At 29.1% G+C, this 13,429-nt stretch overlaps 1 protein-coding gene across 4 annotated transcripts in view; it reads left to right on the forward strand.

The window, feature by feature from the left end:
* slo (calcium-activated potassium channel slo) overlaps positions 1 to 13,429 on the forward strand; it is a 78,753-nt gene that overhangs the window by 59,984 nt on the left and 5,340 nt on the right. For 2 of the 4 annotated variants that reach the window (XM_089589887.1, XM_089589886.1), the window contains exons 15-20: positions 1,608 to 1,650; positions 3,137 to 3,162; positions 5,385 to 5,435; positions 8,077 to 8,097; positions 11,140 to 11,202; positions 13,245 to 13,277. In XM_089589887.1, the coding sequence (XP_089446013.1) occupies positions 1,608 to 1,650; positions 3,137 to 3,162; positions 5,385 to 5,435; positions 8,077 to 8,097; positions 11,140 to 11,202; positions 13,245 to 13,277 (237 nt within the window). The remainder of the gene's footprint in view (positions 1 to 1,607; positions 1,651 to 3,136; positions 3,163 to 5,384; positions 5,436 to 8,076; positions 8,098 to 11,139; positions 11,203 to 13,244; positions 13,278 to 13,429) is intronic. The other 2 variants (XM_089589888.1, XM_089589889.1) reach the window with 1 other exon arrangement.

A 13,429-nucleotide genomic window follows, 5' to 3' on the forward strand; every position in this document is an offset into this window, starting at 1 on the left:
GAAAAAAGCTGACGATTCATCACTTGCACAGCAATTATTATTTGACAATGTAGCTTTCGAACCATTAGATCACGATTTTAATAAGTTCTCATACAGTTGACTGGAGTCAAATGCACGGTGTCAGAGCCTAAATTCTTTAAATTATTAAGCTAGTAATATAAGCTAAGTATCAATTTTTTTAGGAAGTATTCCATACATTCAAAAGTATGTTGGTAAAAAAAGGAAATACAGAGTAACATGGGGCTTGCGTACAAGACAGACAATAATATAATATGATAAGCTATCACGATAAGAACTCACTTAATGATGTAAAATCAATGCTACATCATTATTGAAAATAAGCAATATTACAAGACCACCAAAGAAATTTTATAATTATAACAGTAAAAATTGTGATCCTGTTTTAAAAAATATACATTTTCCTTACTAATTCAACTACCCTGTTTTCTTTTTTTTTTTACATATTGCTTATGTAACTTGATAAATCGTACAATTAAAAAAAAATTAAAATACATTTTCTACTTAAGAAGTGAATCTAATCTTCCTTAGATTTGTATTACAATTATTTACTACACTATAAAATTCTTATATTGTTGTTATTAGATATTTGCTAATCAATTTAACGGATATTCCCATACATGTGATTAAAATTACTAAAAAATAGTTTTACAAAAACTCTAATGTCTGGCTGTCTTTTTTTTTGTACAGAAAAAATATAATTTACGAGCTTATTTCTTTCCATTTACATATAGTTTTGTGTTTAATTTTAATGGAAAATTATAATGTACGTAATATACGCTATTATTTTAGTATTAGCAATGAAATCAATTTTATTGACTTTTTATGATTGATTCAACTATTAAAACAGATAATAGCTTGATAAAAAATATTACGCTAAAAAAAATTTATCAATTAGCTTAGCAGAGTAAAATATAAATCCGCAAGTATGCCTTATACGTAGGATATCTGCGGTACCGGTGAGTTTTTAGTCAGTTACTATATAAAAACATGTTTATTTTTACATAATATATGTTTTACTAATTTCATTGATTTTCTCATAAATGTAAATTCTTAATAACAATATAATGATTTGAAAAAATGTGTATCGTAACGAAAATTACTTTTAACTACGACTAATTCGAAAGAAATCTTTAAAAAAGCTCGTGAGTATGTTCTTCAAGAGTTCTACAGTTTTAAGAGTTACATTTTTTTTTCATAATAAGGGGGCTTTGCTTTTATCTTCATATACCAGAAGCCATGGCTTGTAAATCTTGATCAGTCATAAATAAAGTATTAAATATAGTTGCTGCCGAAATTTTTCCTTTCTTCATAGTAAAATGTTAAAAATTAAAACTAAAAATATCAGTCATTAACAGTCATACAATAATACATCGATAGTTAAAATTTAATTTTAATTTAACATGCTTTCATTAACTTATTTAAGATAGACTTTGCGCATTTCTGCGGGACACCTTACAAGCAACTAATTTGAAAATAGATATTTAGTTTCGTTCAATAGTATCCACATGAGTGTAAACTCTTAAAGTAAACAGTAAGGAAGCCGTCGTACTACTAAAGCACTAGAAACACTTATTACATTTTTACAGATGTAGGAATGATGATGATGCAGGCTGGTATGGTGAAGACAAGATTTTTCCAGAAATTTGAAGTCGATGGTACGCTTTTTTTCGTTCTCTGTCTTTGATACTTTTTGCTTTTGTACTACTCTACACCATTCACCAACACTTTTATATTTTTTCCAACTCCTACTTACACCCTCTCCCTCTCCTACAATCAAGCAGAATTCATCACTTAAATGGACACTTTGACAAATTCAACTTCAAGTGTCAATATTTTTCATCAACCAATACAGCATGATTACTTCAATTTCACTTACTTTTTTGCGTAAAATTGTCGCAAATTTTTTTCTCACACATTCAAGCGATTATCACAAAGAAAATTGTTGAGCGCTATCGTTACTATTCGTCTTCTATAAAGTAAGCGTACATACGCTTCCTTAACTGTCTATTACCCTTTTTTCCTGTCTACAATGATGGGTTCGCAAAATTTTACTCCCATGACTTTTACTTGTATAACCGTCACTCCTTACGAAAAAAAATTCGAGTACAGCATTTCACTGTATGATTGACAAGCACTATGAAAAAAGCGTTTTTAACGAAAAAAATACGTTTCAACTATCCTTGTAAGAAAAGGATGCATTTTATAGTTGAACTTGATCATCATTTAACTGGTAAATGTTTATTTGTGATTATTAAATAATTGAGATGACGGATACATGCCTTGGTGAAAATGGAATTTTTTACAGATTGAAAATTAATATCTGTACATAACGTTACCTTCAACAGAACCAGTTGAATTCACTGATTTGCACGTAAACTAATTGAAATACTTCAGATTAGGTTATAATGAGTTAGTAAATGATCACTGGAAAAAATCGGTGAATGATTACTGATAAAACAGAAATTAATACTGTGGTTGAAGAAAATAGCTCAAATAATTCGTAGACAAAAAGACGAGACTTTTAACAGACATTATAAATATGTGAACTGTACAGTGACTGTTACTAATTTTATCAAAAACTAATTATTTTTATGAAAAGTATTATTGTTCTTGTAATAACAATTATTGACTATAACCTATAACTACAGATCAATTTTATGATATTCGATGTTCTACTATACAATCACTTTTAAAAATAGGACGCTTCAAAATATGTGTATATCTGCTCAAGTACATTAAATAGAAAAAAGTGGTTGATTACGGTGAAATCAATGTCTGTTAAAAAAGTGATAACTGCGTCATCATAAAAATGCAGTAGCTGTACTTAATATTTGGCAGTTTCTAGTTTTTACGCTTTGAGAGTCATCGATTAAGTACTGGATAAAAAATACAAAATAAGTGCCTTTTTTTACTAAGGTACACATCAAATCTATCTTGAAATGTATGCATGTATCCTCATAATGATATATACAATAAAATCGTCAAATACCATTATTATATGCCTAATCTTCTAATGTTCCAATTACGTTTTTTCTCCAGCTCTCTCCACTCTATTCATTATTCCTTTACATCCAGTACAATATTTATCTAATCGCCTGTATCCATACACGCACACTCACACATGCATAAAATACATAGATCGCGAGAAGGGCTTTATGTTGGAGCTGTAAAACGCTGAGAGCTTTATTTTGCATATAGCCAAAATTTTGCATTAACGTCGCTTTTACGAATATTTGTCCGTGAAATCGATGTCACTGTAATTTTACGTTTGTATTTACTGTCATACTATTCGTATTATTCGTATATAGTCGTACTAAAAAACATTTTTGCAATATATCGATTGGCAATTTTAGAAAATTTTTAAATCATTTAATATATTATCCATCCGATGCTGTTGTATGTTTAGCATTTAACGTGACTCGGTATCTCGCATAGTAAAACTCATTGCATTGCTGAACAAAGGGATCATTGCAGTGCAACTATATGAATATACAAAAAATGATGTGTCTCTTCGTTTCCGCACGTTAATCGTGATGTTATCATGTAAATATTTACATATTAAATAAATGTGTCGTAAAAATGTTAAATATATTCCGCAAAACATACATTTTTGTTTTTGGAAGGTATCAAATGCTTAGATTTGTTCATTGAATGGTTAATAATGTGCTATTCCAATATGGCTTAAAAAAACTTACGATATGTTACTGGCGTTAGAATCGTTTGTCTGCTTAAAGAAAAATTCAAATTAAGATGCACTTATCACCTATGCACAAGTGAAATACGTTATAATATTCTTGAGAAAATTTTCCTTTAAGCAAACGATTAACTACCATGTATGCTTACATTAGTGTCCGTTGCATCCTGAATTTCATTTTTTTTGAGATTCCATCACTCACGATTATCTCTTGGTATCCAAAAACTAAGATTATCGCTCTACGTATCCCAGAAATAAGAACTTAACTTACTTTTCTATCGTATATTTCACTGAAAAATTTTTGGAAGACACTTGGAATACAGTAAAAAACATAACGGAATCACACAATACTAGTAAATGAGTACATTTTTTTGAGAGAAAACGAAAAATAAAAAAATTTGTAGTTTTTGTAAAATATACAGGCCAATTATCAAGCAATACAGATAAATTTAGAAACAAGTGATGAACATTTGATTTAAACAAAATTTAAAAAGAAAGCAAATGTGCAAGTTTAAGAAAGCTTTGTGTCGAATAATTGACTAGTTTTTTACATTTGTTTGGATATTTTCACACTACGTAGACTAAGAATTTTTTTTATATTTCAAGCAGTTAATAAGTATTCTATAGGAAAAAATGTATTATATTGCTTGTACTTTTGAAATGTACGTTGCGATTGGTAAAATTTTACAATAAATTCCTTGGAGTATTGTAGGTTTACAAATAGCTATTGTTTGTTTATTGTTTATAAGACACGGTTACTGCATACCAAGTATTGGATTTTCAACTGAAAGGATTCCGATTTACTACAAGTATGTAGTAATTTATTAGTTACAGCATAAAATTACATAATTTTATATTGTGCTTGATTCAGGAGTGCATACATAGTTACATATTTAATTCTAAGACATAATACCTACATGAATTTATTTCCGATTAGGTACAGAGAAAGTGTCCTTCTTTGAAAAAACAAGTTTCTTTTATGTTTACTCTTCTCGACCGTTTCGTACATCCTGCAGAATTTTCCTAGCAAACTATTTTCTTACCTAGACTTTAAATATAGATAAAATCAATTAAGTCTTATATTATGAAATATTAGGTAGTATTGGTAAAAAATTATCGACATTCTACCGTCTAAGATAACGTATAATAATGGAGCATATATACTTTACTTTCAAATCAGATCGCTGCACACTTTGTTAATGACTTGCGCAAAGTGACTACTATTATCGTTTGCCATTTCACTTCACACACTTAGTGCATTAAGGTACAGTTATTCGCTCGATTAGATTAGATTTTTTAAAGTAGCGAAGTCAAAACAACAAAGTATATATATGAAAAAAAAAAAAAAAATTAATAATTAGTTGTGTTTGAAGGTATTTTCAGTGGTGGTTAAGCGAAATGCAATTAACAATGCGGCGACTCTGGTGGTTGATTATCAAAATCAAATAGCTGATTTATTAGTTAATTAACATTTATCAATACCATATACATAGTGTTTTCTTTAGAAAGCACATAAAGCACAAATAATAATAACAATAATAATAATTAATTATATAATTACTGTACTAATAATCTAATAATCCCAAATGTTTCGTTGAACCTAAAATTTGGGTTAGTTTAAATTTAATGTTGAGACTAACATCTATGGTTCTCTTCTCCCTTCGGGCAGTGGCCACATTCCGGAAAGGCGTAAGAGCTGTTCAAATGGTCGGAAGAGCAAGTACGTATCCCCCCTGAGAGTAGATATTTTTTCATTGACTACCTTTCGCTTCATTTCATTTCCATAACAATTTTATCAGCCTACTGTACTTTTGTCATTTAATTTTCATTTTTCAAATTAAAGATACATCCAGTTGAGCTTCGTCTTCGATACCGATAATTAACGATTCGTTTTTTTGAAGAAATTCTGCATTCAGTTTTCATATCCTAATGCAAAAGCGTCAAGTCGATACATTATACTTGAAATCAAAACGTTTATTTAAAAAAAACTAATGCAGAATTTTGAATAAGCTCAACAAAAATTAAAACAAATTCAACTGAAATTAAATCTTGAATGCTTAGTTAACAAGAAAAAGAATGTACATTGTCTAACATGAATAATTCTAATCGAAGACCAAACTCTCTTGCTATAACCGACCTGACACACAATATTATGCTCACATTTACGCTCTCAATCATCTCGTCATTGTGAGCACTTGCATACATAAGCGTACTCATGCTAAATACTTTCCCATTTTTCTTAATATACTATGATTCTTTACCTCCTTTTGTCACTTTTTTCAATAAACAGTAACATGTTAAAAAAAAAAAAAAATACCACCGATGCATCTCGAAAAAAATACGTGTACAATAACGTAGCGTTTTAACCACCATACATTGAAGTGTCACAGAATAAAATCGTCTCTTTCTATTAACAATAAATATGCATCTGAAATGCGCGTAATAAAAGTTTTTAATGACAAGGTGTAATTCTGAGCTATTTACCTGCTTTTTCCAGTGTAGTGTCCATCACGATTTATCTAACATCAGAGTTTTAGCAGAAATGCAATAATAATATTATTATTTACTAAAAAACGTTTTAACAATTTTTATGACTCTAACTAGATCAATCGTGTACACAATATGAACACAACTAAGTACATTCGACTTATCTTACACTTGTTTCTTAGTATAAATTTTATTTTTGATGTACAACGAAAACAAAAAGATATATTAAGAATAAAAATCTGAAAGAGTGGGATGCGAAAATATACACTTTAACTGATCTACTATTATTAATTTTTTATTTATTAAGTATTATTAACAATATTAGTGCCAAATCAATTCATAGAAATTAATATATCAAGCGAAATTTAATTTATAAAAGATTTCAGTTTACACTAATATATAAAACATTTCTTACCATGGTTATAAAATAGATGCAGTATACACATCACCCATTATAGTAGTGTTTAAAAGTCTTACATTGATGTGGTGTTTCTTGGTTGTTTGCAGTCTACAATATTTCCATATTATGTTTTCCGTTTTTTAATATCAATGGCTTACGGAATGTAGTTATATTTTTTATTAATATTTATGAAAGTTTGTAAATGTTTTTTTTTTTTTTTTTTTTTTTTTTTTTTTTTTTTTTTTTAATCAATATTGTTATGAAATAAAATTAACACTGTTGAGTTATCAGATTTGAGATGTTACAGACGAATATACAGTTATTATACGAGCATACATGTACTGTTGATTGCAACGTTGCATCAGTGTCTTTTTGTTGATTTAATTATTTTTCAAACATAATCCAACATATACAATTTTTATTTATGAAAATAACTTTCTAATATTTTCACACATGTATACTTATATAATGTATCAGTAATAACATAAATTTTCATGTATAAATATTAATCACGTACGTGTATTTTTTGTGTAGGAGTGGTAGTTAACGACTGAAAGATTTATATGTTTCGTATATTCGTATGATAAAAATGTACCCGTATCAATACATAAAGTTGATTTCTGTGATTTTATTCGAAATTTTGAATAGCATTAATGTTATTTTTGTTAATTTTATCGTGTACATAAGAAGATTTTTATTAATCAAAAAATGTAAACGTTTCTATAAAAATTTCAATTAATTTGATCTTTGTAGTATTAAAATTTTTTTCTCACTATCCTTTAATGTGACATGTACTCATAAAATTTTAACAGTACTTATCATTGGCACAGTAGTCATCAAATTATAACGGTTATTATCGTTGACCGTGATACTTTTTTTTAAGTAAATTGGACGTCCTTTATATATGTATATTAATTTCAATAGCAATGTTTTGGATGAAAACTACAAAATGCATAAAGATTTCATAAAAAAGTGGCAGGAGGATTTGGAAATAAAAAAATCATCCAACCGTTTTAATATTCATAAATCAGATACAAATAAAAAATAATTAAGTACCTCAGTCAGAAAATAATTTTCAAAAGATCAAACTGTATATATTCATATCCAATCATTTTGTTTTCTTTTAAAAATAATACATGAAATGTTAACCTTACCTATGCATTTAAGAAAACGCATTTACATACAATCTCGCACACCGAGGATGTGAATATTGCTAACACTCCTCGTGGACATACGCATTTTACACATTTTCGCCTACGCTTGAACACTCAGCTGCATTTCAACTCTCGAGTTTTAACATGACTACACGAATTTTTGTGTGTAATGTACACATGCGTATGTGGAACATGTAATGTACTATATTGATTTTATAAAAAGAAAAAACTAACAATTCTCTCTGTCTCTATGCCTTTTTTACTCTTCTCTAATCGCTCTCTCGTGTGTTACCGACTCTATGTCTCCTCTTCAAACGCAGGTGATGACTTCTCGTACTCAAGTAAGTCCGCAAGCCAACTTTGACAAGTGCTCTTTTATGTACATTGGTTAGGCTTTTACATTTATACGTATATTCATATCTATGGGTACAAATGTACCTTACATACTAAAAATTATACTACACGTCATGTAAACAACATTTTGCTATTGTAATTCGACATGCCACAATATGTGAAAAAAACACGGTAGAGTAAATAACAATAATTCGCATAAATATATACAGATATAAAAGGAAAAAACTCGATTACCTCGCGCTGCATTTAGGCCGTATGATCATCGCAAAAATTACACTTGGTATTAGTAGTTATGTAATACGTTGCATCTACACATAATTGAAAAAGCACTGAACGCTACAATTAATATTTTTATTGTTAAAACTGAGTTTTATGATTATATATATTTCACTGCTAAGCATTTACATGACATTATATCAACAGTATTTCTTTTCGTAAAAATGCATATACAATTTACAATCAGCTTTAGAAGTATATTTTGTACGCTTACTTTAATATTTTTCAAGGCTTTTAAAATTTGTTTAGATCCTTCATTGTAATAATTATTTGTCTTATTTTAACACTTATCTTAATAATCATTATCATCATCATTATGATTTCGATCATCATCTTCATCATGATCATCATCGTCGTCGTCATCATCATTATCATCATCATTATTAACATTATCTACATAATTTATTTATTCTGGTATTTTGTTTTCAAGTAGATACACATGTAACAATTAGGTCTTAAAAATATTTGTAAAGTGTCCGAACCACTTCCACAGATATTTCAGTTTTTACGGTTTTCATTTATTTTCATTTTTCAAGCTTAATTTTCAAAAAATGTCAATGTGCTTCAAAAACGTTTTTTCCTGAGTTTGATCAATGGCATTTTTAACCAATCTATAAAATATTACCATATACGTCGAGAGATTTTTTTTTTCATCCTCAATCACAAGTTCCTGTATAAGAATGTTTATTAGGTATGACACTTGCAGCTCGAAACAATTATGCACTGCTCTGCGTCATCGCTACGCTAATAATAGTGCATCTAGAAAAAATGTAAGAAAATCGCTCTACGACGAAAAATCCTTATAGTGCTAATTGCGTTAACATGGGAGTTTTTTTAGAACAACGTGCAAAGTTTGTAGTATCCACATTAAATCGTATGTAAGAACCAAACAAAATCTCGTATGAAAATTAAATTATAAAGCCCTAGAAATTTCAACTTAGTTTATTTTGATAAATACAATACATACTTCTCATGTAATATACAAAAGCGTGAGGCAGGAAAATTCTCGCCCAAGTGTGAAAATTGTAGCCCGAGCGAAGCAAAGATAATAACTACACGCTGTTTGTTGACAGAAGAGGCATGAAATTTTAATTTAACGCTGCCCATCATAACGGGAGAAAAGCAACTGAGTTTCACCAGCCAGTGCCTCCTTCTCGATATGAAGGGCTGAAAAGTTGAGTTTCGTGCTCAGAGCGTCAACAATTATTCCTAATCTTTATTTATGGAGTTCATTGTGTATCCAATATATCAATTAGTATTTGCAAATGTATTCACGGTCTTATTTGTTTCTTCTCTCCAATCGAACCTCTCTATTTCTTCACTTCTTTTCTAATCTTATTGCACTGTGCTTCTTTTCTTCACAATACTAATAAAATTAATTAATTATTTGATTGCCTTTCCACAGCATAATATAATTAAAGTACATATTTACTTTGAAATGCTTCCACACGAGATTCTATGCATGCATGAGATTCACAAGCGATAACCACGTGTATGACCGTTGTATTTTGTCTCTTTTTATACAGCCGACACACATCTCAATGCAATAAAAAATCCAACTATAATTCGCAAAAAATATTGCACATGTTTCAGATGATTGTAATATGCTTGCTACATTTTAAGATTGTACTTATAGCGCATTGAATTTCACGAATTTTTATTTATTACTACACCATGGTAGTTTAAATACTTAGTGTTAATTACAAAACTGAGACGTAGAAGGGGTGCCTCGCATGCGAATGGTAAAAGCGATGCCTCACTTCTGTGAAAACCAAATTACGCCATGAGTTATATCTATTTGAAGTGAATGTTTTCACACAAAAAATATGGGTTTTTTGGTTTCAGAGAGTCATGGATCGACGATAGTTTCTAAATTAATATTACATCTGCATGATAAATTAATGCACACTATTTAAATATTTAAAAAAAAATATGTTTAATGTAAAAGTAATGTTGTAGATTAAATTAAAATACATTAAGTCAAGCGTACTTTTCTGTATCTGAGGTAAATCATATTAGAACACAGCACGGTAGCAACAAAAGTACGATTGATTATTTTGTATGAATAGATTTTTCTGATACAATCATGTTTTTTATCTACAATTTAGTAATTTGCACATTGAATCTTTCTGCACAATCGTTTGTTTGTTAAATAATTTCAAACATCTTTATTCGAATGATAAAAAACTATTAATTTAAAGTAATCAGTACACAACTGAGGAAAAGTAAAAAAATATTTTACTTTTTAAACAAATTAAAATTTTATAAAAAAGTTACAATTTATATTGTATACAATTTTTTGTGGGATAGCATTAAATTTCACAAAATCAGATGAAGAGATGAGTATTATAATAGACGACATATAATATTAATGATTTAATATCTTACACCACTTTTTCACGACAACTGCTGCTACAAAAGTTTCAGTAATTGAAACACTGAAACTTTAAGATTTTAATGATTCAAAGTGAAATATACTTACTATTTCATCTAGTTGCATACTAATAACTTTCAAATGTTTGTTTTTTTGTGAATTGTAAACTTTAAATTTAGAGTAATTTATTTTAAAGAATTAGTTAAAACAAGATGCCGAAAGATTCAAGATGTTGATGTAATAGCTCATTGATTGAAAATACATATTTAATGTCATGGTAAAGTAGCTTTATAGGTCGTAGTAATGTACGTAGTTAATAATCTAAACAATAGGTTTATAATAGTTTAGAGTAGCTAACATATGTAGTAATTTGTTACAGACGACCACCATCCTCCCCCTACATTCACCCCGCCAGAACTGCCCAAGATGGTTCACGTAAGAGGTACAGTTTAACACCTCGGTCAAACCGTGCTATACAGTCTGCTAAACTTATTTATACGCGCGGTGTCACTCTCTCTCTCTCTCTCTCTCTCTCTCTCTCTCTCTCTCTCTCTCTCTCTCTCTCTCTCTCTCTATCTTTCACTCTGTTTTCATTCAATTACCGTTACAGTCTTATTACTTTCAGTTAAGCTACGGGAGCATAGACATTTTTTTAAATTTATCTCACACTTTACTGCTGTTGATTTTTGAATTATTTTTAAAAATTTTAGTAAAAAATTTAACTTTTTCTTTTCATCAATGTAACAAAGTAGCACAGTTTATAAGTTATCAATGTGAACATTTAGATATATGAATTTCCTCCAAATGCTGCCAAAATATCAAATAAAGACTAGTAAGATTAACTTGTTTTTGAATTTTTCGTTCAGTTAAATTTTGTACTTTTTTTTACAGTTACGTAAGACTTCAGTTGGTAAATCAAAATAACGAGCATTATCATATTACATATCAACATGAACCAATTTATTTTTGCTTTATTACTTTCATAACTAACAATTTTTGTGAAACTACATTCAATTATGTTGAATATACTGAATTTTGAATTATTTCATTGTAGTTGTAGAATTTTTTTTGATGTAGTTTTTTTTAGTAACCGAAGTAAAAAAGATTGTATTAAAAATACGTAGTTTTAATTTTTTTATAAACTAGTTAATAAGTAAGTACATATTGCAGTAAAATAACATTACATATACATCTCACGATGATATATATTTTTTCTAGCTGTAAAAAAAATTGTTTCCGTTTGATCCATATTAGCTAATATAATCAGATACTGTAGCACGTTCTATTCACTTTATTATCGCAAGAAAACAAACACACAGTATATACACATTTATTAAAAAAGTCAAAGATGTTGAATTTCAATTCAATTAAATTTATCTGAAGATGTTATATTTTCAGATTTTTTATTGAATTAATCAAGCAAACTTAATTTTGAAAAAAACATTACTGTCATAAAAAAATCGTTATAAATGGGAAATTCATCAGTAAGTTTACATGAAAAAATTTTCATAGTTTAATGCTATTTTTTCTCCTAGCTAAAATGTAAATTTTAATTACTGACCAAATTGAATCTAAAAAAAACATATTACACTAGATACTTGATATTTTTACGTTGCACTTATTTGCATGCAACTTAATTGCAAGAGAAGTGGTGTTGATAATTCATTAATATAACTTTTTCACATCAACGAATGGAAAAGTAAATATTTGGTTGACAGTAACGATTCGCTTTTAAAATTAAGGATGCTGAGCCTCCCTCATACATTTTTTCTGTTAATTGGATCACCAGAAAAGATGTGTTGCACTGAATGAAGAAAAAAAATATTGAGAAAACAGAAAAATGGAGCTTTTTAAGCAAGCACAAATCTAATGTCGAATCAATCAGAATTGTATGCATGGGAGACTGTAGGTCGGTTTTAAAAATTACATTATTTAACGTGCGCGCACACACACACACACACACACACACCCATCCGTATACACATACGCACCCACACACACGTGTGTGCGCACGCGTACGCTTTAATGTGTAAATGTTGGAATCTCCAAAAAATCGTGAGTTAAAAAAATTCAGAGTTCTGGAAAACATTTATGTACCTACTCCACAGGATTCACAATAAGCATGAGTCAGTGTCACAAGTCTTAAATTTGAGTTATTTGTATGAACCACTTGCTCACTTGCTTAACAATTTTCCAAAATTGTAATTCCCTCCGACTCATGATTTTATGGAGATATCGACACATTTGCTGCATTTGGATTTATTTATTTTACACTATGAAGGATTGCGCAGTACGGGCAAGTGTTTTCGCTCCAAAAAAGTGTGTTTTGTCAATTTCGGTGAATATTTTCTGCCTCTCTTTTACGTGTATGTGTCATTTATTATTGTCTTTATTGTATTAGAATTTTGGGTACGATTACTTAATTGCTTTTTTTTACTCTCTAAAAATTTAATTACTATTAAACCTTACAATCATACGTTTTAGGTGAAATCAGCCGGGATCGAGAAGATTCAACGGGTAAGTTCTTTTTTGATCGTATAAATAAGCAAATAGCGCACGGGTTCTTGAGAACGAAAAAGTGAAAATGTCCCGAATCTTGTGCAACATGTTTTGGCACATGATTATTATGCATGCACACACGATATTGAAAGAAATCTAGCCAAAAGTTT

This window comes from Copidosoma floridanum, unplaced genomic scaffold (assembly GCF_036245765.1).
Source record: "Copidosoma floridanum isolate Cflo_tuat_1 unplaced genomic scaffold, Cflo_Japanese_pri ptg000009l, whole genome shotgun sequence".
In the NCBI taxonomy this organism is placed as follows: Eukaryota; Metazoa; Arthropoda; class Insecta; order Hymenoptera; family Encyrtidae; genus Copidosoma; species Copidosoma floridanum.